The 25,732-nt window shown below is 33.9% G+C and overlaps 2 protein-coding genes across 3 annotated transcripts in view; one reads left to right on the top strand and one right to left on the bottom strand.

Annotated features, from left to right (window-relative positions):
- The window catches only part of EMB1135 (RING/FYVE/PHD zinc finger superfamily protein), a 23,475-nt gene extending 10,417 nt beyond the window's left edge, over positions 1 to 13,058 (top strand). For both annotated transcript variants that reach the window (XM_021443875.2, XM_021443876.2), the window contains exons 9-32: positions 270 to 330; positions 413 to 494; positions 2,811 to 2,939; positions 3,078 to 3,221; positions 3,313 to 3,412; positions 3,490 to 3,621; positions 4,072 to 4,142; positions 4,217 to 4,389; positions 4,539 to 4,632; positions 6,355 to 6,452; positions 6,539 to 6,674; positions 6,804 to 6,910; positions 7,744 to 7,839; positions 8,223 to 8,310; positions 8,392 to 8,512; positions 8,605 to 8,716; positions 8,799 to 8,922; positions 8,993 to 9,070; positions 9,178 to 9,296; positions 9,533 to 9,586; positions 9,680 to 9,782; positions 10,048 to 10,176; positions 11,474 to 11,585; positions 12,874 to 13,058. In XM_021443875.2, coding sequence (XP_021299550.1) covers positions 270 to 330; positions 413 to 494; positions 2,811 to 2,939; positions 3,078 to 3,221; positions 3,313 to 3,412; positions 3,490 to 3,621; positions 4,072 to 4,142; positions 4,217 to 4,389; positions 4,539 to 4,632; positions 6,355 to 6,452; positions 6,539 to 6,674; positions 6,804 to 6,910; positions 7,744 to 7,839; positions 8,223 to 8,310; positions 8,392 to 8,512; positions 8,605 to 8,716; positions 8,799 to 8,922; positions 8,993 to 9,070; positions 9,178 to 9,296; positions 9,533 to 9,586; positions 9,680 to 9,782; positions 10,048 to 10,176; positions 11,474 to 11,585; positions 12,874 to 12,905 — 2,495 coding nt within the window. In that variant the 3' untranslated portion in view covers positions 12,906 to 13,058. The remainder of the gene's footprint in view (positions 1 to 269; positions 331 to 412; positions 495 to 2,810; positions 2,940 to 3,077; positions 3,222 to 3,312; positions 3,413 to 3,489; positions 3,622 to 4,071; positions 4,143 to 4,216; positions 4,390 to 4,538; positions 4,633 to 6,354; positions 6,453 to 6,538; positions 6,675 to 6,803; positions 6,911 to 7,743; positions 7,840 to 8,222; positions 8,311 to 8,391; positions 8,513 to 8,604; positions 8,717 to 8,798; positions 8,923 to 8,992; positions 9,071 to 9,177; positions 9,297 to 9,532; positions 9,587 to 9,679; positions 9,783 to 10,047; positions 10,177 to 11,473; positions 11,586 to 12,873) is intronic.
- Positions 13,059 to 13,190: 132 nt separating this feature from the next.
- Positions 13,191 to 15,225, bottom strand: MC4 (metacaspase 4). Its single transcript, XM_021443877.1, has 2 exons — positions 14,774 to 15,225; positions 13,191 to 14,257 (listed from the first exon to the last, which is right to left on the bottom strand). The coding sequence occupies exons 1-2, from the start codon at positions 15,117 to 15,119 to the stop codon at positions 13,362 to 13,364; spliced, it is 1,242 nt and encodes a 413-aa protein (XP_021299552.1). The 5' UTR covers positions 15,120 to 15,225; the 3' UTR covers positions 13,191 to 13,361.
- Positions 15,226 to 25,732: the final 10,507 nt, after the last annotated feature.

Raw genomic sequence — 25,732 nt, 5'->3', positions numbered from 1 at the left:
TCCTAAGCTAATGAAAATACTAAATAAAATGAAATTCTTAATGCGCCTGCATCACATTGCTTGATAACAGGCTGCGACTGAATCACAAATCAACGTTCACAGACCTATTCCTTCTAAATCTCTAGTTATTCTCCAACCTCAGTTGCTGATCTGTCTCATGGATTTGTGTGTGCTTGAGATCGAGTCTCTTTTGGTTATGTCCCTTGTTAAATCCTGTCCAGTAGTTAGAATTTTAGCAGAATCTTCTTCTAAAAAGAATGTTTTGGCAGTTGCTTTAGAGAAAGGAGGTGTGGGGGCACTGGAACTTGTTGCGATGGACATGAAAGCAAGGTAAAAATGTTAGAATAATTCTGTAAGATAGGTTTGTTGGATATATTATTTGTTTCATGTGCAATCTTCTTCCAAATTTTAGGGGAATGTATGTATGTCGTACCCTGAGTTATAAGGGAGTAGAGTTTGAGGTTATTGAAGCACCATTAGAAGCTGAAATGGAGGTATGTAAGTTTATTTTAATTTGCTTTAAATGATATTGTTTATTGAATTCAATCACCTCCTTTGAAAAACATTATACAAGAGATTGTAAATTGAATTGAATTCAGTTATATATGACTATTGTGTATATTAGGTCAACATCTGCTTGCAATCCCTGTGCTAAGTTATAATGTGCACTTTAGTCCGTATTCTATAATTTGGTGAGATTGAGTTTTTTCTACTATTGAGATGTGTGCAATCAAGGACAAGCTCTAACACTGTTAGTCTTCAACCGTTAGTATTGATTATGTTGCACCTATGTGGTTGTTTTATAATCAGTTTGGAGTTCTTATGACTAAAGTGGCCAAATGCATGAGTTGGAGCATCACACCCATCCATTTGTGGCCTCATGGCACTCATAGCATCATCATTTTTCTTAAAACAGTTAACTAACAATTTATTTAACAGAAAAGATTTCTTTTATAAATAATATTGATGTAAAATGACGTAAAGATATTAAAACCAAAAGATAAAAACAAGGGCCAGCAAGGAGACGAATTAGGTTAATGCTAAAAGATTTCCAAGTCTGTTAACACAATTTTTGCAAGATGGTTCCCAGGGATGTTAGGTTCACTGAGAGTGTGCATTAAGAGCAACTTTCTGTTGCTCTCCTTCAAGTTGAAAATGTGTAAAATATTGTTTGTGTTTTTAAGGTCTGCTCCATCCATTTTTAAGTCCGGACATAACAGCGATTATACACGTATGAAAAAATTATTTCTGGTACCTTCCCAGTCGTCACCTTTCTTTAGACCAGATTCACTTTCTCTTTCTTGCAAATCCCTGTCTCTCGCACTGATATCTCTCCAAACCCAGCAAAGAAAAAACTGTCCCTGACTCACCTGTGATGCTTGCTTAAGAGGATTGAGTGTCATGGGCAAGCTCATTCCTTCACTTTCTTCTCTTTGTTAATTTTTTTTTTTTTAACTTCTTCACCGAGTTTCTCAGCTTGCTTTAAAGGATTGAGTGTCGGGTGAGCTTTGAGTCCTTCACCCTCTTCTCTTTGTTAATTTTTTTTTACTTCTTCACTGGGTTTCTCAGCTGGCTTAAGAGGACTGAGTGTCAGGGGCATGCTTTCATTCCTTCACCTTCTCTTTGTTACCTTTTTTTTACTTCTTTACTTGGTTTCTCAGCTTCATCTTGACTTGCTAATCATTTGTAGCTAATGTTCATGGGTTTCAAATTTAAAAAAAAAAAAAAAATGTTCATGGGTTTCATAGATTTTGATGTTTTGTGGTTTCTTTATAGATAAACAATTATTTAAGTGCTTTGAATTCTGTAGGCTAAAATGCTAAAATAGCCCTATCCATCTATTATACCCAATTGAGACCTTAAAGTACTATTTTTGTGGAATTAAGTCACTTATCTGGATGGAAACTATCAAAATCTGTTATTTTTGCGCACCAACATCTGTGGCTGTTATCTCTGTCATGCCAATTTCTACATGGCACATATGTGGAAAAATAAGAGCTCCATAGACCCTGATGTAGCATGCTATGTAAGCCAGTGTTACCTGCAATGTAAGGTCAACTCAACATGAATATCATATTTCGCAACTGTGACTAAGTTAACAACTATGTAGACACTGATGTAACATTTCATCCAAAATAAAGGCTTAAGTAAACAAAAATAGTATTTTAAGGGCTCAATTGGGTACAAATAAAAGAATAGGGGCTTATCTGTGGATTTTGAAAAGGACAGGGACTTTTTTTAGTATAATAGCCAATTGGATTTACATTTGCCACAATGAATTTCTGTCTTCTAGTCTGTTTATTCCATTTACATTAACCACAATCCTTTTTTCTTTATTTTCCATTTTTAAATTTGGTATCTTGTTAAGTTGTTTTCCTTTTACTGGAAAGAAAATTATTGAACTTGATTAAACTTGCTTATGGTAGTTTTGAACATACTACATCATAATTTTTTTGTTTAAAAGGATCCACATAAGTGCAACATCATCAATATTAGCCATAAAGAGTAACGGTGTTTATGAGTGAACAGAACTGTTAGTTCTCATTACATATAATTGTACTGAATGTTTCTGTTTCGTTATGCTTCCTTGCTTTTTTTTTTTTTTTGACCTAGGTACAGATGAACTGATTATAGTGAAGCTTCGACAGTTTTCAATATGAATCTCCTGCTTATTTGCTCCAAGCTTTTGTATCTTTAAATTTTTTTTAGATCTGACAAAAGGTGGTGGGAATGGGCTGACAGCGTTCAAATCCTTCCTCCCCCTAGTTGAATGAGGATCTCTTTAGTTTCTGATCAAATTTTGATTCTAGGCAATGTATAAAAAGGCAGCAGAGCTTTGGGCAGAGTTGCGAGTGGAATTGCTATCAGCAAGTGCTTTTCATAGTTATGAGAAGCCTAATCCCAGTCAGTTGTGGAGAATGTATTGGTCAAGTCATCAGGTATATCAAATTTCTGGGTCTTTTTTTGTGCCTATTGTTTTCTCATTTTCTTTATTCTCTTTTAGTTGTGATTTACAAGTTGCCATATTTATTTATTCATTATATTTTTGCAATTTGTTATCCCATTTGCTGTTGTAGCGTTTCTTTAGACACATGTGTATGTCAGCTAAGGTGCCTGCTACTGTGAGGCTGGCGAAGCAAGCCCTGAAGGAGGACAAGTGTGTGGTTATTGGCCTTCAGAGTACTGGGGAGGCACGAACTGAGGAAGCAGTGACAAAATATGTATGTATTCTGCAAAAATTTTCTACTCTATGTTTTTTTCCTTTGTTTCTGGTAAGCGCTCTTTTATTGCTTATTTCTTGGTCTGAAATAGGGTCTTGAACTTGATGATTTTGTTTCGGGACCACGAGAATTGTTGCTGAAATTTGTGGAAGAAAACTATCCATTGCCTGAAAAGCCTGAACCTCTCCAAGGTATGATGTGTCTGTGGTGCTGAGTTGGTTTTCACTCATTACTTGTTGAATTTGATTACTTGCTAATCTTCTATTAGGAGATGAAAGTGTAAAGGAACTTCAACGAAAAAGGCACTCTGCAACACCTGGTGTTTCACTGAAAGGAAGAGTTAGGAAAATTGCAAAATGGAAATCTGCTAGTGATGGTGAAAGCGATGAAGAATCTGATAGTAAGTTTTTCTAAACTATAAGCAAGTGGATGGTGATGGATGTGCAATTTAGGGACCTCATATTGTAAACACCTCCATGACCTAACACCTCTGCCATTCCGAAAGAGAAAAGAAAAGAAAAAGAGGAGAAGATTTGGCAATTGATATATATTTTGTTTTCTGATATCTCCACATTTAAATAATAACTTTCAATTATGATTTCTAGTTGCCCTCACGGTACAGATCATCTGATATTCTTAAGATCACCATTTGATGACACTTCTTGAAAATTGTAATGTGATTTTTTATTCTGGCTTCTTTCCTTTTATGGTGACTACCTCCGAAGTTGTTTCTGCATTTGTGCCTTTGGTCAAATTTTGTACCCACCACCTGTGTTGAGATTTTTATGCTTCAATGTTCTGGAAAAGCTGGTGATCTAGGTGTTTGATTGCTATGTCTTGATCAATGCAGCTGATTCTGGGCATGAATCTACTGAGTCAGATGATGAGTTTCAGATCTGTGAGATATGCAATAGTGAAGAGGTAATTTATTTTTGACTTGATTATGCTTTGACTGTCCACAACCCATCATATCTGTTATGTTTTTATTAATCCAGGAGAGGAAGAAATTGCTTCAGTGTTCCTGTTGTGGGAAACTTGTCCATCCTGCTTGTTTAGTTCCACCTATTACAGATTTAATACCTGAGAAGTGGTCATGTTATTCATGCAAGGAGAAAACAGATGAATACATGCAAGCAAGACGTGTTTATATAGAAGAACTTTTAAAGAGGTTTCTATATATTGAATCTTGTTTCTTTCTTCTTATATGCTTTTCTTTAATTCTTCATTGTGCTATTTTCACAGTTGTGGGGTGGCTGTTTGTGTTGTTTGTAGTTTATGTGGTGATGAATTAATAAATTTCCTGTAACTTGAGTGCAGGTATGAACAAGCATTGCAGCGTAAGTCAAAAATTTTGGATATAATTCGCTCTTTGGATCTTCCAAACAACCCCTTGGATGACATTATCGACCAGGTTGGTCACACTTCTTGCTCTCTTCTCAGAACTCTGCATAAGTGCTTACTGTACTGTAATGATTTGTATTTTATTTGGGTGCTCTGTTGCTTATGAGAATTCTAATTTACATGTAATTTATTTTTGAGATGAAAGGTCAATACCAAGGCCATAGCCTCCCTACTCTGCAAGATTTCTGTTTGCTAGCAAAATACATTGGAACATTTTCTACCCCATACTTTCTCTTTGCTAAGAAATGTCCTGTTTCGCTTAGCCAGTCCAATGATCTTTGTCCTTGAGTCTTTAGTGAAACAAGTTTTAACCTGAGTCAACCTTTACTGGTGTTACTAAGTTATCGTGTGATGTTTAGATTCTCTTAAACTTTGATGATATGTTATATTTCTTGGAGGATGGTATTTGGTGAGGGACTTTGACTAACAGTGCCTTGTAACTTCTCACATGGCTGTTTAGTATGATACTGGAGGCATTTTCTCAAAATCAAGTAACCTAGACTTACACATGTGCAATTTGTATGGTTTGCATGGGCCCCAGTGGAGAAGAGTTGAGAGTGAATGGCAAGTTCGGGGTGGATTTCTTGTGTTATGCAATGGCCTGAAATGATTAAAAAATCTTCTAACAGGTTTAGAATGGTGACTTGCCTGATCAAGATGGTGCCAAGAAACTTCTATCTGCTTGGTGGGCTTGGAGTGCCCTATCAATTTATCTAGAAACTATTGAGGGCTCATGTAGCCATGCCAGGTCAAAACATGTTCTGGGTAATGCTAGCTATTGAAATTGTATACCTGTCTTCCCTTCCCAAGTACTTAGTGAATGAATTCTCTTTATTTCAGTATCTTGAAGGGATGTAATGTTGTAATTATCATTTGTTTTCATTGACAATCAGTTATAACCTCTTTGCATTGCAATTTATAGTCTCTTGGTACATTAGCATTTGTTGTTACCTTGCGAAGAAACTTGACTAAAAGCAGAGGATAATATGGTCAAAAGGTTCTAATGTAGACCAAGTTCTAGGTTTATTTGTTTTCAGTTGCTGCCATGTAATGAATTTTGGGTCTTGTTCGCAAGCTTTTAGCTTTGTAGATGTTAGTCCCCTTTTATTTATTTATTTTTATTATCTCCTTTCAATCAGTTGAAATTAGTGATCATTCAGTTGAATTTGGATCATTGTTGAAAAAAATCTTGTTGAAGGTAAACCAGATTAGTGCCCTGTAATTTGGCAATTATAAGTATCATTAATAATTTCTACTGACCGGCTGACACAGGGTCCATGCAAAGCTGTTTACATTCCATTGCATTCTTTATTTTTTTGCTCATTTTACTTGTTTCTTTAAGAGAAAATGAACTAAAGCTGCAAAAGAAAAGGTCAAATGAACCATAAATCGGTCCACCCATCTTTATTCTTCTGTGTGTTTTGAAACAAATCGTGTTGACTAAATCCATTTGTGCCAATAATAGCTGATGAGGAAGGGAAGATCCTTTTAGTATAGGCTTTGCTTCAAGCAAATCAATTGCAGTTGAAACTAGAAAAAAAAGTAAACAAGCGGGCAGGAGAGAAGATTTTTCTCATTTGTTGCTTTACATGTTACTGTTCAGTCTGGTTGTCTGCTTTTGTGCCATGATATCTGTTCACTGATGATACATTTGTTATCAATAAAGCTAATACTTCTACATTTTCTCCTGACACTATTGTCCTTGCTAACTATGCCTTCAATGATTTTGCAGCTTGGAGGTCCTGATAAAGTTGCAGAAATGACAGGGAGGCGAGGCATGCTTGTAAGGGCCTCTAGTGGAAAAGGTGTGACTTACCAGGCACGAAACACGTGAGTTGAGTACTTGTTTACCTTTCAGCCATGGTTCACCTTATACTGAAGGTTATCTAAGTTGCCATGTTCCCCACTTTTTTTAGAAAGGAAGTAACAATGGAAATGGTCAATATGCATGAGAAGCAGCTTTTTATGGATGGTAAGAAGTTGGTTGCCATCATATCTGAAGCTGGGTCTGCTGGTGTATCTTTGCAGGCAGATAGAAGAGCACTAAATCAGGTATGGCGTGTAAAATGCACTTGATTTGTAGGAGCTGATTTGTGGACTAGAGTGAACTGTGAAGAAATGTTATGTACAATGTGGTCTAATGTCTCCTCTCATTTTGTGCTAATTGACATCTTACTGCAGAAAAGAAGGGTTCATTTAACATTGGAACTTCCTTGGAGTGCTGACCGAGCAATTCAACAGTTCGGAAGAACTCATCGTTCCAATCAAGCTTCTGCTCCAGAGTACAGGTGGGCTAGGCATTTACCCTTATTATTTTAATAAAAAGGGAAATATAGTTATTTTCATCTGTTGAATGTAAAAAGTAACCTACAATTGTTTCAACTTGTTTGTTTTGACTTTCACATTGTAGGTTGCTTCTTTCATCCCCTCGTAATATCTAAATCCAAATTGACCTTTCTCTTTCATTATTTTCTTGATGGCTTTTTTGTGCAATCTAGAAATCACATCATTAAATTGAGGTTAGTGAAATGATGACATGAAATTGGCTTTATAGCCATGACAGGAATGTAGATATGTAAATATGAATGAACATGGATTAATTTGAGTGTCATTCCTGTGAAGATGATGAAAGTTGGCATAGAAGGTTTAAATGTATATGAATATTTATGGAAGATTTGTAATTTATGTATAAAGGAGTTAAGCAAGTCTTCATTGGTGGTTGGGGGCATAGATATTTCAGTTTAGAATGTGGATCACAGTTTTTTGTAAATCTATGCCCCCAAAGATGTTGTGAAAACAATGTTAGCATACCTAAGCTTGATAGAGCTTGGTAGTACCTTGTTGACTATAGTTAGTTTCTTTTAGTGTATACAATTTACTACAGTTCTATAGTTGGGATTTTTGTATATCTACCGGAAATCATTTGAAGTTGAATGGATTTGTTGGATTATTTCTTTGGTGGTACTATTTCTTTTCTCAATCTCCTAGCAATACAAATGTATGCTGTCAGACTTAACTAGTCAAAAGGCATGATGCAGTTGGTTGCAAAGTTCACAATGGAGATTATTCATTTTCTGATGTATTGTTTGACCAGAATTAGTTGTCCTCATTTGGTTTGCAGGCTACTTTTTACCAATCTTGGTGGAGAACGCCGGTTTGCATCAATTGTTGCCAAGAGGTTAGAATCTCTTGGAGCCTTGACACAGGGAGATCGCAGGTGAGTAATTTGTTTGTGCATGGGCAGTGGTCTGAGGTCTGAGCTCCCTCAGAGTCCCTGCTATTGCTTATAAACCTGTGTCAAAAAAATGATCTTTGAATTAATTGACACCCCAACTTGACCCACTTCTGCATACAAATCTCATTTCATGTCATCAAGAAACTTATGGGAAACTAATTAGGGTTTCAAATTTCAGTAGGAAGATGTTAATTTCTTTTTGAGTTCTTTCTACTCAATTTTATAATATGAGGGTCCTTAATCCCTATTTTTCGTCAACAGTTCTGCTGCCTCCACTCTTTGCTCTTTGGGAGATACAATGCAGCATATTATTGATATTTATGGTGTCCTTGATTCTTTCTCATGATGTGACTGATACATTGCAGGGCGGGACCATCTTTGAGTGCTTACAATTATGATAGTTCTTATGGTAAAAAATCATTGATGGTGATGTATAGAGGAATTATGGAGCAGGTTCTTGTAATTTTCTTTCAGTACTGTTACATTTGCAAAGAAAAAGGTATGAGGGGGGAATAACTTAAGTTTGGTTTTCAGGATAATCTGCCTGTTGTCCCTCCTGGATGTTCAGCAGAAAAACCAGACACAATTCAAGATTTTATTACAAAGGCTAAAGCTGCTCTTGTGTCTGTCGGAATTGTTAGGGATACGGTTCTTGGTATGTATCTTTCAGAAACTGAAAGGAGCAAAACTTTTGTTATTCAGTCATATATGATAGTTATTCATGCAATTACCATTTATTTGCTATAGGTAATGGGAAGGATAATGGAAAGTTCTCTGGCCGAATAGTTGATTCAGACATGCATGATGTTGGTCGCTTTCTAAATCGTCTATTGGGACTGCCACCTGATATTCAGAACAGGTACATGGCTTGTTGACTTACAACACATATGCTTGTTGCAGTTATGTTGGGATTATGCTGAATACACGAAATCGAAATGCAGGTTATTTGAGCTGTTTATCAGTATCTTAGATGTCCTCGTTCAGAATGCACGAATTGAAGGAAATCTTGATTCTGGAATTGTTGATATGAAAGCTAACATTATTGAATTACAAGGAAACCCAAAGGTTAATTTCTTGCCAGATGTCTTGATTTGCTTCACATAATTTGATTGTGCTAACTACTGCCTTCCAACAGACTGTTCATGTTGATCAAATGTCCGGGGCATTGACAGTGCTGTTTACTTTCACTTTGGATCGTGGAATAACATGGGAGGTACCTTCTCTCTCTCTCTCTCTGTCTCTTTTCTATCGCTTAATTTCATGATTGGTTTGCTTTGTGAGAAGTGAAAAGGTCATAGATCTGTGATTTATTTTTGTTAGTCCGCGAGTACCATGCTTGATGAGAAGAAGAAGGATGGACTTGGTTCAGCTAGTGATGGGTTCTATGAATCTAGAAGGGAATGGTTGGGAAGACGTCATTTCATTCTAGTATTTGAGAGGTATTCCTTTTCGTTCTTGCAGAACTCACTTCTTTGACATACTGTGTTATTATCATTAGATAATCCAAATGATTGGGAATTATTTTCATTCTTAAGAATACCAAGTGCAGGTGTTTAAAAGAGTATAATCATTATTCATTAGACACTTGTTTTAACTGTATTTTGTTGCAAATCTGGGTCGAACTTCCCACTTTACTTACTAATTTTTTTCTTTTTTCCACTAAATTGTGTTTCAGCTCTGCTTCAGGAATGTTTAAGATAGTCCGTCCTGCTGTTGGGGAGTCAGTACGGTATTACTTTAAAGTTTAAACATTTGTAGGCCTCAAATCAACCTTTTTAGTAGATTTCTTATACTTATCCACTTTGGCTTCAACTTTCTCCAGGGAAATGGCTCTAGCAGAACTGAAAAACAAATACAGAAAAATTTCCTTGCTAGAGAAAGCTCGTAGTGGATGGGAAGATGAATATGAAGTTTCATCTAAACAGGTAGTCAGATTGTTGAACACCATTGTAATTAAATGGCCTCTTTTTAAGGGTATAGTGATTATGTTTAAATGGTCTAATTTTATATCTGAATTGTTGAATCTTTCTCTTCAAATGTCTAATATAATATCTGTTTTGTTTTTTCCTTTGTAGATGAAATCTTTCATAACTCCAACTTACTGAAAGACCTGATCTTGTAGTTATACTGTTAAAGCCATTTTGCTGATATCATGGTTTTCACATGGATTGCTGCTTGTTATATGTGCAGTGCATGCATGGCCCCAATTGTAAGCTTGGCAATTTCTGTACAGTTGGCAGAAGAATCCAGGAAGTTAATGTTTTGGGTGGCCTCATTCTTCCTGTTTGGGGCACAATTGAGAAGGCCCTTTCTAAGCAGGTAACTTGATGACATCATCTTTTTGGTAATGACTCCTTGGCAGTTACATAATTTTTAGTATCAAAGTGTTAATAAAAGTACTTTCTTTCCAATTCCATGTTAACTTATAACCATTCAATTTTCTGTGTCCTTTGTCATGTCATGCTGTCAAATAGATTCTTGTTCCGTATCTGTATGTGTATGTGTATACTCCCCAATTTGTGTTTCGCGGCATTTCATTATTGGGATAACATTTCATGTTTTATTGTTTGCGAAGGTAATTAGTTGTGCAGTTGAGTGTTACTTTTGTGCTAGTTTCAGGCTGCTGTGATGCACAATTATTTGAAAGAAAACAGGCTTGTGGTAGGAAATAGGATCTAGCCATTATGAATGATCATTCAATATGTAGTACTCAAATTTCAAATCCATTCTTCAAGTCATTGGTAATCAATGACAATGCTTAAGGGCCCATGGGTAGTTGCTCAATCATTTGCACATGGAAAAGCATAACCAAAATGGTGCCAACACAATCTGATAAGTAGCACTGGCATCTTCATTTTTTTTTCCCTTTTTTTCCCTTTTCTGTTCTTTTCATATTGTCCTCTTTTGCTGCATTACTTTTCTCATTCTATATACTTTCTTATTCCAAATATGTTATTTGATTCTGAACATTTTAAACGTTGATAAAGATACAAACATTAATTTGTTTATCTTTTCAATAGAGGCGCTGCTCATATTGTTTCTTCATGGGAAGGCATACAAGAACTCAGCTGTTGCTGAAAATACATTCATTCCTTTTCTTTCTTTGTTCTATTTCTGAAATCACTTCAAATAGTTGTTCTGGCGTGTTAGGGCAAGCCCTGCATATATAAATTAATATTTTTAGATTTTGCACAGCACTGTTTGATTTGCAAAATATGCTGTGCGAAATCTGCCCATGGTTAAAACATTGACCTCATAAAATTTCATAATTGTAGCAATTGGTAAATGTAGAAGAGCAATGCATAGTCATTTAAAATGATTAGAGGAAAATAATTGTAAATTAGGAAGAGTGCATTCTTGAGTCTTGCCTGGCCTTTTGTGAAGTTGTTTGAGAATTGAGCTTTAGTGTGCTTGCACCTTCTCTAACTGTTTTCTCTTCATGGTTTATTTTTCTGACTGGAGGATTTCTTATGTTTAAAATATTTGCCTTATATATTATGAAATATTTAAGATCTTGTGAAAGGCTCAGAAGTTTTTGATGTTTAATTATACAATTTTTTTTAATCATTATATATAATTGCTTTTGTACAACTAAAACCTCAAGTTATCGTTACAGGCCCGTCTTAGCCATAGGAGACTTCGTGTTGTACGGCTAGAAACCACTGCTGATAACCAGCGAATTGTTGGTCTTCTTGTTCCAAATGCAGCTGTTGAAACTGTACTTCAAGGTTTTTTCTCTATCCCTTGTCCTTGTCATACACTTGTAAGCATACGCATGCAGTGCAAACTCTTCTACAAAGTACTCACATGCATTCATGCACTCATGCACAAGCATATGCACTGACCGGGATGGAGCCAAGATTTGAAGTTAGAGGGCATGAACATTATTTTAAGAACTATTTTTTATTTTTTGAAAAGAAATAATTCACTTTAAAATTTATTTCCGTAAGAAATTATTGTATTGTATTCAATGTTGTAAATTCTAATAATATTGTAAAGCAAAAGAAATGATCATGCTGACAATTAGAAAAGTAAAACTTAAAAGCTGAGCGTTAATAGGAGTGATAGTATATGGGTGCATGCAGTGGTTTGTTCCGTTGGTTACTGCATGGTTTCCCCAACACAAAGGGAAGGATTCAACTTCCTCACTCCAAAAGTGTAACTGATAACACACACACAAACACAACGAAAAAACGAACAAACAAATACTCCATGTTAAAAGGGAGTTCTGCAGAATGTATATGTGGAAATCAAGCAACTGTATAAAAAAAGGAGTTTTGCTGAAAGTAATATATTTATGCTTTAACTAAACTGAGGTAGCCTAGGAATAAGTAAAGAGATTGAAGAGCTTAAATGGTAATAAAATTTTGAGGAAGTTAAGAGGGGCGAAGTAAGGATTAAGAAGAAAAATGAGGAAAACTTTAGAGGATAAGCATCAATGGTGAAAAACCAGTGGGGGTTATGACTCCTTGCCTGTCTTCATCTCTGCACTCAAAGACATGCGTGCGTGCATGCACACGCACACACAGAAAGTTAAAGATATTAGTTCATCTTTGTGATTTTGTTAATTTTCTTGAATCATCATATTAAGAAGTAAGCTTAATTCTTGCAGTGCTAGTCTGTGTACTTAATTTTGAGAAATTTAAGAGGTCCTGGTAAGGATTAATAAGAAAAATGAAAAAAACTTTACAGTTTAACGAGCTTGAAAAAGCTAGGGGGCATGATGCCCCTAGGCCCCCAGCGCTATCCTCGGGCACACAAATGCACAAGAATCTTGAGACATTATTTACTCTTTGTAATTGATTTCTTAGAATCTGCCTAATAAGAAGAAAACTTACTCTTGTGCTCGTCCTTTGATTTGAGTAAAGCATTAAGTTTTGACTTCATTGTAAAATCTGTGTTCCTCTCCCTGGGAAGAAAGTAAATTTAAGTTGAAGAATCTTAAAATCTTGATTCCTCTTTATTTTAAGAGACATACATATACCATGCAATGATTGCTGAACTATTTGGATGCAGATTTGGCGTGGGTTCAAGACATTGAAGATTAAGATCAAGTGGCGATCATTCTTCTTCTCTCTAATTGGGAGTTTTGAGACTGCTTTTGAAGCGTGGAAGGGTATATAGTCAAGAAAAGGCAATACAAGCCTCATAGTGGAAGAACAAGGGATATTTGCTCTGCACTCTCCTTCGGAATAGTGCAGCCTTATTCATATTGATTTTTTGCTCTTTGGCCCCATTTTTTTCTCATATAATCTTGTATATCAACATTTGCACGGAGGGCAACAGACTTTATATAGATCCCCAGGCTGTATTCATTGTAGCAAAACTTGAGCTAACATGTAACAAAATGTTCATTCAAGTTGTAACTGCAATAGAAAATCATTTTTGTTCAAAACCATATTTGTCCTCAAAACCCCAAAAGCAGTACAATCTCATCAAACACACCTTTTCAAGCACCCATCGACTTATTTAGGTTTGTAGCAGGTATCGAAACCTATTCAAGATTAGCAAACAAATGGAGCATCAACATGGTGATCACTGCAATAAAGACCCGGACGCTGAGTGAAACCCTGTCTCTTCAGCGTCTCCCTTGCCTTTAGAACAAGCTCCTGATTGGAAACCGTGCCATCTGACTCGGCAATTATGGTCTGGATGGCGTTGCTAAGAGCCCCATAAGCTTCGCTGGAATTCCCTGATGGGCTGGCATCAGCAGAAGTTTGGTTGGTCTGGCAGCCGCTGATCAGAATTCCACCGTCAGGAAGAGTGCGCTTAGTTGCTCCAGCATAAACCTCTTGCTTGCTGCCCACTTGGGTCTCCAGGGCAGGTTGTCCATATCCTTCATCACCATCCAGCTTCTGTTTAAGAAACTCTTGTGCCAGGTTTCCAACCATTCCCAAGAACCCACCACCACCTTCACCATTACCCTGCTGCAGCTTGTTCATGATAATTTTCATAAACTTCTTCACTTTGGGGCTTGCATCTTCCCCAAAGACATCGAAAAGGGTTGGCCTCAGCTTCCCAACGTCAATGTCATCTTTACCAGTTTTCTGCTTGAGCATTTCAATCAGAGTTGAGAGAGGCAGAGATCTGCTTTTCACATAACCACGCTCAGCATAGTCGTCGCCCACTCCTCTGTCATCGACCTCTTCCTCATCCCTACGCTGGTGGTGGTGGCGCAATCCAGAAGGGACATGAATTCCACGAGACTCGAACGCATCTTGCACGGTTTGGTGCAAGAAGCTCTTGAACCCTAAACCAGAACTTGATTCTTGGCGCTTGGTGCTTTCGCCGATCTGCTCTTTGGCCTCATCAATCAACCCACCACTATGGCACGAATCGGATACAATTGTTATGCGGGAACCTTCTGGGACTTGATCCACAAACTCTCTGAAATCGTCATCTGTTCATAAGCACCACCATTAACTCTTAGCAACTCAACAACGACCCAATAATATGGCAGTTCTATTGCTAAACAACACTTGTGTTTTCAGGGAGCAGATCTCTACTAGCATAAAGAAACCATAGAAAAATTGTAACGACTTCCAAGGCAGGCAGTCGGAATTTACTGTTTTAGCTTAAGCATTACGTCAATGAAGAGAGAATTCTAGACCCCAGCATCCAAGCACTGGATGAAGAGTACGCGGCGGAGATTCCAAGACCATGAGGTTTATCCACAGATTCTGCGAAATGGGTGCAAGAATTGTTTTGATAGATGGGTTATGATAGAGCTCGGAAAGATGAGCTTGTAACATTCCAATCAATTAGAACAGTGATCCTAGCATAGTAGTAGGAGAGGAATGAAATTCTCACCCTAGAACAGAACAAAATCTGAGGATAAGGCACACAGATCTATCATCTAGACATATTAATCTGTACTTTTTATCAGCATATATACCAAAGAATGATCGAGAAAAACCTGTGATGAGATTCATATCGCAAGGGACAATGCATTCATCATAGCCAGTGTCATCATCCTCCCCAGTCTCGGCAGGAAGCCTAGTCCCGTGCCCACTGTAGTGCACAAAGAGAAAGTCCCCAGGCTCAGCCGACCTCACAAGATCACTCAAAGCCCTTCTGATGTTCTTCCCCGTTGGCTGAGTGAAGGACTCATCCGTGTCTATCAATACGTTTATGTCTTCTTCTGAGAACCCGTAGCGCTCTGTCAGGCATTTGTACATTCTTCTGACATCGTTTATGCAACCTTTCAGCTCTGCCTTGGTGCCTGGATAGTTGCATCCTATCAACACTGCTTTCTTTGCCATTCAATCAAATCGGTTTTTCTTCACAATTCTGCTCGTCTCCGCTTGATCAAAGGCAGATCAGGTGGAATGAACGTTTTTTGCTTTTAGTGGGTGGAGCTGATGGGCTTATTAGTTGGCCTAATTAATGCCTTACTTTTTATTCATCATATCATGCCATGGCCATGGCATGATGGCATGGCATGGTATGAGTAGATTGAGAAAATTTTTTTGAGTGATATCATTAGATATTATTTAAAATTCTCAATGATATGTTAAGAGAATACTTAAATCAAATTTAATATAATTTTTTTTAGAAAAATATTATTGAGTACTATCATTAGTAGAATTTTGTTGTTGTTGTTTAGAATTGAGTCTTGTGAGATATTTTTTAAAAAAAATATTTTTTATAATTTATTTATTTAAAATTATAAAATTTATTAAAAATTACTACTCATTAGCATAAATTAAAATATTAAAATTAAATAAAATATAATCTTACATAGTAAATTATCAAGTTCAGCAACTAACAATATAACAATATTTTATTGATTGATCAAAACTAAATATAAATATCCATAAACCATATAAAGTTAAATATAAAAATCAAATAATCAAATAATATATCTACAAAATAAAGAAAAGAAAGACTCATAATTTTAAGATATTATTTGACATGTAACACTATTTCTATTAGCTAGATTATAAATATGAATCCAAATTATTAAATTAATCAAAAAATATTTAGACATGAAGTATTAAAAAATTAATTTGGATTGAAAATTACTTACCATTAAAGTCTAGATGAGTTATTTTGAAAGAAAAAAAAAACAGCAAAAGGACCAAGAAGGGGTAGGACTTGAATTGTTAGACGGGGAGAGTAATTAGATTTTAACTTTTTTAATAAAATCTTAAATTATAGAAAATTTTTTTTGTCTTGTAATATTTAAGTATTAATACATAAATTACTTTTTGATCAATCACTTTTACTTGAAATCTTAGACCCCACTTCTTATAAAATTGTAAAAAACATAATGGATTCATTAGTATATTAACTACCCTAAATCTTAAATAAATAATATAAAACCTAAAACATTTTAATAAGTGAGAGGTGTCATTTGACACCACTCCCTCCAAAGTGGGTTTGCCCATGTCTGTAATGTTGATTTCAACCTAGAAGATCACTAAACTCACTTGATCCCCAACGGCTAGTTAACGCAATTGAGGTATAAAAAATCAAAAAATCAAATTATAATTAACATGAACTTAAAATGATCTTAAACTCACAATTTAAATTAAATATACTTCAAAATTTTAATTTGTTATACATACAAACATATATACATACAAACAAACAAATACACATCTATCACTCTATTTAAAAGGAAATCTCGAAGGGTTTCCAGTTTGTGCCACGTCGGCTGCATGGTAGGGCAATGGTTCTGGTGTTCTGTTTTTAGTGCACCTTTTGTGCAGTGGGTCGTTTGAATTGTTTACTTTGTAGGTCACTTGAACATTATTTTGTTATTGGTTGGGTCGTTCATATGAGCTGCATCGAGGGTCGGCTTGGAGTCCACGAGTGTTGTGCTATCCATTTGTATCCCTTATTGGTTTTATTTCTCGAACCGGCTTGGGTGTGGTTGATGATTTTTCATCTTTTCATCTTCCCTCTTTGCTTTCTTTATTGAAGTTTTCATGCTTCCTTCGAGTTGGCTTTTAGAGGAGGAGGGGATGATAATTTTTAATATTTCTTTGTGGATTTTCGTCAAAAGGTTTTGGTTTGGGAATTTGATTTTAGCCGTTCAATGTCACACGATGGATTTACGTGTGTGGTCTCAAGTGGATTCTGTGTATGGGCTATTCAGCATTGTCATAACTTTCACTATACTTGACTTCTTGTCATTCGATGTCATTGCATTATCGATTTCGCACATTTTTTTAATTCTCAGACTTATTTTATTTGGGTTTTTACTGATCATGACTTTTTAATATTAATTTGTGAATTTTTGTTAGAGGGTTTCAATTTGAGGATTTGATTCTAGCCCTTGAATTTAGTATAGTTAGTCTATGTGTGTGGTCTTAGATGGATTACATGCTTGGGCTATTTGGTGTTGTCATCTCTCACTATTCTTTACTTGCTCTTGTCTGACCTTGCTAGATTATCGATTTTTGACTTTTTTTTTTTTTTGCTATTTTCAGGCTTATTTCATATGGGTTCTTGTTGTTTATGTGTTTTTGTATTCCATTGCTTTTTCTCAACTTCACTTTGGCTCTTAAGGGTTCTCAAGTGTTAAAGCTTATAGTTGTTTCTCAAGCATCTTCTCACTTATTTAGTTTATGATTGTTTCTCAAACGTCTTCTCGCTTTTTGTTTGCTGTTTGAAGATAATTGCTTTCTATTTTCTTCATGGATTCCTAACTAATGTCGACTACTGTTCTTTTTGGGAACCCGAATTTGGATTGTGTTTTATAATATTTTGTACGTGGTCTAATCATTGTTGCTCTAGTGTTTCCTTTTTTAAAGGAACATGAATTTGGATTGTGTTTACGATGATTTTTTTTTTTATTCCTAACATGATTTGCTGAATCTATTTTGTGTTTTCATTTTTTTCCTGAGATTTTCACATGTTTTCATGGATTTATTTTGTCTGATCATTTATTCAATATATCTCTTGTTAATTGGCACTGTAGTTTTGAGTTATAGGCTTTTATTTTATACTCTCTTATTTTTATTTATTGATTTTTTTTAAAAATTAAGAATTCACAGTCTTGCTTGGCCAAGTTATAATTTTGTTAATTGTTTTTTTTTTGTAGAGCGTGGATTTGAATTATGTTTCTTGATATTTTATTCATCGCTTGATCATCATTGTTCCTTTCTATCTTTTTTCTTTACAAAACAGTTGTTTACAATTATTGTTTTTTACGATTTCTCCCATCATTTGATGAATCAATTTTGTCTTATCATATTTTTCTCAAATTTTCACTAATCTTTTATGCTTTGTACATTGCAAAGCATTTAACTTGAAACTCATGATATATAAAACAATTATACTGTTTGGTCAAGTACATTCATGGTTTGTTTTATATTGAAAAACCATACTTGCTGGTTTACAATTTATTTTGTGTTGATCACAATTTTTGCTTATCGTATTTCGGGGGCTCAAGTTTACAATGTCGGTTGTTATTTTCTATTTTGATCGTATGATTGTTTCTCTTAATTAATTTTTTGATATTTCTTTTTTTTTGTAAGGTTTTTGTTTCGCTTATTGTCTCGACTGTGTGAAATATTATAAATAATTAAGTTTTTAAATTTAAGTTAAGCATCATTTGTTTAATTTTCTGTTATAATATTAAAAAATTTTAGAATTGAATTTTTTACATATTTGCTAATCAAGAGTGATAGTTTGGGTTGTCATTTACAATTCAATTTTTGTTAGAAATGAATCCTTTTATTCATTAAGGGAAGGATTGATCATCAAAGAAGATGGATGAGGCGTGTATGGTCTTTCCTTCCTTTAGTGATGAGAAGGATATTTTCTCTAATTGAAATTTGGACCATTTCATCATAACACAACTGTTGTTCATGCAAATAGAACATATCAAATTTCTTTATGGTTTTTTTCCCTCAGTTGAATTAACATGATTCATTGCATTTTATATGCCAATAATCATAACTGATGCTAAACAAGATAAGAACCATGTCATGCACTATTATTGCTTCTCTTTTTGGTTTTGTAGTGTGTTTGTCAATACAAAGTCTCCTATTGGCACAAGGAGCTAGTTGAAACTGTAACGTGTTTAAATTTCATAAAGTTTAGAGTTTTGAATTAACACCTAAATTTTTTACTGTGTAATCTTTATTTATTAATGCTATTTACATTTCATCCTGTATTGATCATATTTTCGTTTATTGTATTTAAGTTTAGAGTTTTGAATTATCACCTTAATTTTTGGCTGCGTAATCTTTATTTTTTTGATATTATTTACATTTCATTCTGCATTGATCATATTTTTTGCTTATTGTATTTAAGTTTAGAGTTTTAAATTATCACCTTAATATTTTGCTATGTAATATTTATTTGTTGATGTTATTTACATTTCATTCTACACTGATCATATTTTTTGCTTATTGTATTTAAGGTTTTCAAATTTGCAATGTCTATTGTTATTTTCTGTTTTGATTTTATGATTGTTTGTTTGAATTAATTTCTTGATATCTCTTTATTTTAGTAGAGTGACTGTTTTCCTTACTGTCTCAATTGTGTGAAATATTGTAAGTAATTAAGTTTTTTAAGTGACCTAAGCATCATTTGTTTAATTTGTTGCTGTAATATGTAAAAATTATTAGAAATAATTTTTCCCATGTTTGCTAATCAAGAGTAATAGTTTGGATTGTCATTGATTGTCCAATTTTGGTTAGAAATGAATCTTTCAATTTGTTAAGGGAATGATCGGTCGTCAAAGAACATGGATGAGGCATGTATGATTTTTCCTTCCTTTAGCAATGAGAAGGATTTTAATTGTTGCACAATCTGATGCTGCCTTTCTAGTGTGAAGTAACTTGCCTAGCTAAAATTCAAATGTTGAGCATTGGCCCTGTTCATGTAGCCTATGAGATTAAGAAAGAACTGTTTCTAGCATTTTCTATAGTAGGATCTAAAGGGTTTCAATTTGTTTTGGAGTCTTAAAGTTCATTACTTCTTTGTGATGTCTGCAAGCCATTGATGCCACTATGGCGTTAAGATCACAATCTTGATACTCCAAGCCTCGTTGATGTCTTCAAACTATCCCAACTAAGATCATAAGCCATGGATGATAGGTACAAACAGGCAACTACATCGGGTTTCAGCATAATACTTGGATCATTTTGGAATTGCAAGTTCAATATATTTTGTGATGGACTTGTCTTCATCAACCAACAGAGGAATTTTAAAGTATTGCAAACCTTTTTACCATAGGCTCTTCCTTTGAATCTCTTTTTGTCTAGTATAAGGTGTCATTGTGAAAATTGTGTTCTTTAAGAAGAAGCTTTAAATGTTTTTCCCTCCAAAGAAATTGATTAGAAGCATAAGAAAGAAACTATGCTAGGATTAGCAATTTTGAATAGGGAGTTTAGAAAGCTGATGTTTGAAATAGATGAATTTGGTGGGTTCACTCTTATCAGGCTAATGTCTTTTGGAAAGATTGAAGCTCAACGGTATTGTGCCTTATGAGATTTGGTGCATAAATCTGATGTAAGCCATATAGAATCACAAGAACAATGGTTGAATTTTAATTCTAATTACTTACTGTACTTTTTTCTAGCGAAAAATACAAATTGAAGCTCGACTGTCTTAAAAGGTATTTGAATGGCAATCTGGCAGAAATCATATATTCCAAGATGAATAAGCCCTACAAGAGTCTTTTAGAAAAAGAATTCTTAACCCTAACCTTCATAGAACTTTATGCCAAAAGTTAAAGGTATGAGGATATGCACGATTCAAGCCTTCCCTTGTCATTGCCATTGGTTTAGATGACATTAGCTTCCCAACAAGCATAAATGAAATTGCATTGAAGCAAATGTGGGAAACATTACCTCAAGAGCTTTTAGAATTGGCTTGTTCTAGCTACCACTTGCTTAGTGACGATGAGGGGTCGAGTTTTGAATTTGTACCTATTCCTGACCTACATCAGTTGCCTCCTTTCCTATTAAGGAATCCTTCAAGCCATAATAGATGCAATAAAGAACTACTAGCAATTGATTCCATTGTTGGTCCTTTACTTCCTCTACTTGTTCTACTTGCTTTTCATGAGTTTTGAAATTTTTGTCTCATTGGACAAGAAACATGTTCATTTTCATTAGAGGTGGAACTAGGCCATCAATGCGATGAAGTCTTGCAAGTGGCCACAAAAATTGCTTTGTCAAATGATGACAGAGATGAGAAGTTCTCTTAACAACCAAAACTTTTCTATTTATACCGTCCAACGGAGTTAGAGGTAAGTCTTTTGCCATTGACCACAAGGAAACAGTGTTTATAAAGACAAGAAATTTGATATATATATTACCAAAGTGAATGAGAAGGGTTCTAGTGATCCAAGCAATGGTGTTAGGCTGCAGCGTTTTAATAATTTGTTTCCCTTCAAGATGGAGTTTGGTGCTCTTGCGATCAACTTTACTTCACAAGAAGAACAAGTATACAAGACAATGAAACAACAATTCTCTTATTAGCACAAAAGTTTCAAACCATATCAGTAAATACTTGATCAATGTAAAATTTGAAATCGAGATGCTTGATTCTTTGTAAAAGTCTTGGTATGTTTGAAAATATTAGTCTATTGTTTTAATGCATCATCTGCCTTTACATCTCTACTTGTGAGTTTGTCAACTAGTTAATATGTATGTCATTCTCACTTGATGAATTTGAGATTAAGCTTGATTTTGCATATGTATCTTTATCCATCAACACTATTTACTTTTCAATTCTAAGATATTTAGGTATGATAATTGTACTGCGTCATGTTGTCTACTTTGTAATGTACTTTCATGTTAATTGCTGTCATTTGGCAAGAATCTTATAACGAGTGTTGCCCCTGAGTCTATAAAGTAAGAACCATCCCAATGTTATTGATGAATCTCATTCATTTTATGTGCCTAATTTAGTTACTTTACTAAGCTCTATTCTTGACCTAGTTGATAAGGAGATATCAACCAACTCCTCATTGGTATCTAGGGGTCACATAGGCTAACCTTAATTGACATCTTACTTGCTTGAGATTTGGAAAGACACAAATGAGGAAGGAAGAAAAAAAATTTAATTCAATAGTTAAACTACAAAAATAGGAAAACAATTGCAAAACTTATGCGTTAAATTAGTAGAAAAAATTACATTTTTCATTTTTTTATCATCTAAAGTTTAATTAAGAATAACTATTTGTTTATGCATCTGAATTTTATATATGTGATAACATTTAAAAACTTTAAAACGTTATGATTTCGCATATGATTGCCACCTTTGAGATAATTTTATCTTTTTTGAATTCATGTAACTGTTCGAGATCTATATGATGTAATTTGTAAAAATTTTCATATTAAACAACTTAATTTTAGTTTTAAATTTGAATTTTTTAAAAAAAATTTGAGAAATTTAGTTTTTTAATTATCCTTAATTAATTTTATGTGGAGTATATAGTTTTCACCATGAAAAAGAAATTTGGTTACATGTAAATAGATTATAATTTGGAATGGGGTGATGTCAGAGAAATGAATTTTACTTGAGGTGAGAGTCGAGAAATTGGATTAATGAAGTATATAATCTTTGGAGATGACACAACGTAGGCATCTTGGGATGGAATTGACCATAATTGGATTACTTTGGTGCCCATTCCTGACCTAGCTATGACAACCCCATGTGTTCCTTGTCTTCTTCATCTCCTTACCATATTCTATTTTAATGCTCAGCCAAATAACCTTGCTTCCACCTTTAAATGTCCGAAAAAAATGCATGATTCTTTCTTCAACTATAAATGCATATTCAAACTCTTTCTCATCACTTTGCTTAATTTATCTTAAGTTTCCTACCAACGTTGATGACTCTTTGATAGGATTGGTACCATTAGAAAATCCTAGCAGTTTTAGGAGGCCTGACACTAGCCTTTCACTTGCTTGGAGGATGTGGTTAACCTACCTGAGAAATGCCTCTTGCCACGCACCAGTGCTTGGAGAAGTCCTCTTGATGATCATTTAATAAGAGATAATTGTACTTGTGGCATTCTGTCCACTTTGAGTAAAACCTATTCAAATTGAAAAATCGAAAAAGAAAATGGAAATTAAAAATCAAAATGGAAACTTGAAATAGGAACTATATTGTAGTGATTAGGGATGATTCATCAAAAGGGAAATCATTTAGGTAATCTTATGTTTATGGTGCTTTTTGGTAGTTCAGGCCTTTTGTTTTTTAATTGGCAACAATAAATTCTACATGGTAACCTCGCATTGGACAAGTCCATGTTAGCTCTTATGAAATTCATGTCAACATTTGGTCACTCCAAGTTTGCACTACCATTTCTCTGTTTCGTGAAATGCGGCTTCATTATTACCATTTCATCAGATTTAGTAACACATCAGTTAGAAATACTGCGTTAGTACAGTCAAATGCGATGTTTGTGTAAATAACAGAAAAATTTTAATATCGTTAACCATTGGATTGACATTGTCAATTTTAAGAAATATTATGATTCAATTTTTACAAATCATTATACAGTGATTAAATTCACCACTTTAACAGAGTATAATAGCTAATTGCATAATTTAACCTATTATTTTTAAGGGATAAAATTTAAAAACTTAAAAATTCACATTAAAAAGAATGTAAGTGTATTAAAGTTTATATTTTCATATACAAGGGTAATTTTATAAATTAAAACCACATTCATAGTAAAGTGCTTCTAAACCAAATGTTATAATATAATTGTTTTAAAAATTTAATCACTATATATATATATATATATAACAATCGTTATAATGTTATCTTACCATATTTTATTTTAGAGCTCAGCCAAACAACATCATTTCCACCTTAAAATGTCCTAAAAAAATACGTGATTCTTTCTTAAACCATAGAAGCATAGCCCAGTTTTTTCTCATCACTTTGTTTAATTTGTCTTAAGTTTCCTACCAACGTTGATGACTTGTTGTTAAGACTGGTACCACTAGAAAATCCCGAGGGTTTTAAGATGCTTGATATTGGCCTTTTACTTGCTTGAAAGACGTGGTTAATCGAACATAAGAAATGCCTTTTGCCATGAACCGATGCTTGAAGAAGTCCTTTCAATGATCATTCAATAAGAGAATTGTATTTGTGATATGCTTTTTGCTTTAGGTGATTATTTCTAATCCAGAGTGCTTCACTCCAAATCAGGTCCATGTTTTACATTTTTTAAGCCTGCTTGTTGGCCATTTTGATTTCCAATATTTCACTAAATAAATTTATTATCTAAGATGTTAATATTTTTGGTGAAGTGAATGTTTTGCATGATGTACTTCCATTTTACTGTCATGCTAAAAATAAATAATCTGCAATAAAATCTTGTATTGCAATTCTCATATGAATGGAGTCTTAAGGTAATCGTAATTTGGTAAGAATCTTATAGTAAGTGTTCCTTTGTTTAAGGACATGAAGCTATGTCATTGATGAATCTTATTCATTTTATGTGCCTAATTTAATTACTTTACTAAGCTCGATCCTCAGCATAATTGATAAGGAGATATACTCACTGAGTGTTCAAGGATCACACATATCGGTAAACCATCCTCGACATCTTAATTTTTTGAGATTTGGAAGGATACAAAGGAAGAAATATAAATTTAATTTAATGGTTAAACTGCAAAGTAAGAAAATAGTTATACTACTTATATGTGAGAATAAAAAACACTTTACATTTTTCACTTTAGTATCATCCTTATTAAGAATGATGATTTGTTTATATACGATAATATCTAAAAAGTTTAAAATACGATTGTCACTTTTGAGTTTATTTTATTTTATTTTTTGAATCCATGTAACTGTTTGAGATCTATATAATGTAATAATTTTCATCTTAAACAATTTAACTTTAGTTTTAAACTTTAATTTTTTAAAAAAAATTTAAGAAATTTTGTTCTTTAGTTATTCTTAAACTTTTGCAATTTTATGTGGAATAGTTTCTACCTTAAACAAGAATTTTGATTACATGTACGGAGATGATGGCCAACCCCATGATAATTTGGAAATGGCTTTTTGTGTGGCTTAAATGGTGCTACATAACCACATCCAATGCACACACACACACACACATAAATGTGTTAGACACACATACATATAAATACATACATACATACATATACATATGTATGTATGTGTATGTATGCGTATGTATGCGTATATATGTATGTATATGTATGATTTATGCAGCAACGAAACAATCTTTCTCCAACATGGCTTAAATTTTGTCTCATGTTTTTTCTCTTTCTTTAAATTTAGAAGATTTTTCATGTATATTTTATATGCTTTAGTTTTCCTATATATATATATATATATATTTCTTTGGTTGATTGCTTGAATAAATTATATAATGTGATTATTATTAGCTTGAACTGTGTTGTTTATTTCTTATAACTATTGTGAAAATTGTGTTAATTGTTACTTGAGATCCAATGATTAGAATAAAAGTATGTTCATGTTTTAAATCGTGGAAAATGATTCAAGTTCCCTAATGAAATTAAAAATGTCAAATTATTCAATTTGTAAGCTACTGATGAAAGATTCTGTATTTTGCAAGGATTTGTTTGATTCCGTTGGATGATTCTACTAATCTGAAGGGCATGTCAAATAATGATTAAAAATGTTACAATTAGAAAGGCATCTTGCCACCAGTAAAAAATAAACTAATAGTGTATTTCACCATATAGCAAAGAAAACAAATGTCCATGGTATTTAGGTAAAGTTAGTAGCTTTATATGAGAGAAAGATTGTCTAAAATAAAACTTTTGTTATTAAAAAACCCTATGATTGAAAGTAAAAAAAAGGGATAATTTGTTATTGAGTACTTGAGTGACTTTTAAAACATAGTGAATCAACTAATGACTATGTAAATTGACCTAGATGATGAATTGTAGGCATT

The sequence above is a fragment of the Theobroma umbraticum genome, unplaced genomic scaffold (genome assembly GCF_002168275.2).
Source record: "Theobroma umbraticum cultivar Fairchild unplaced genomic scaffold, ASM216827v3 scaffold_25.0, whole genome shotgun sequence".
Lineage (NCBI taxonomy): Eukaryota > Viridiplantae > Streptophyta > Magnoliopsida > Malvales > Malvaceae > Theobroma > Theobroma umbraticum.
This window is presented reverse-complemented; position numbering and strand designations above follow the sequence as displayed.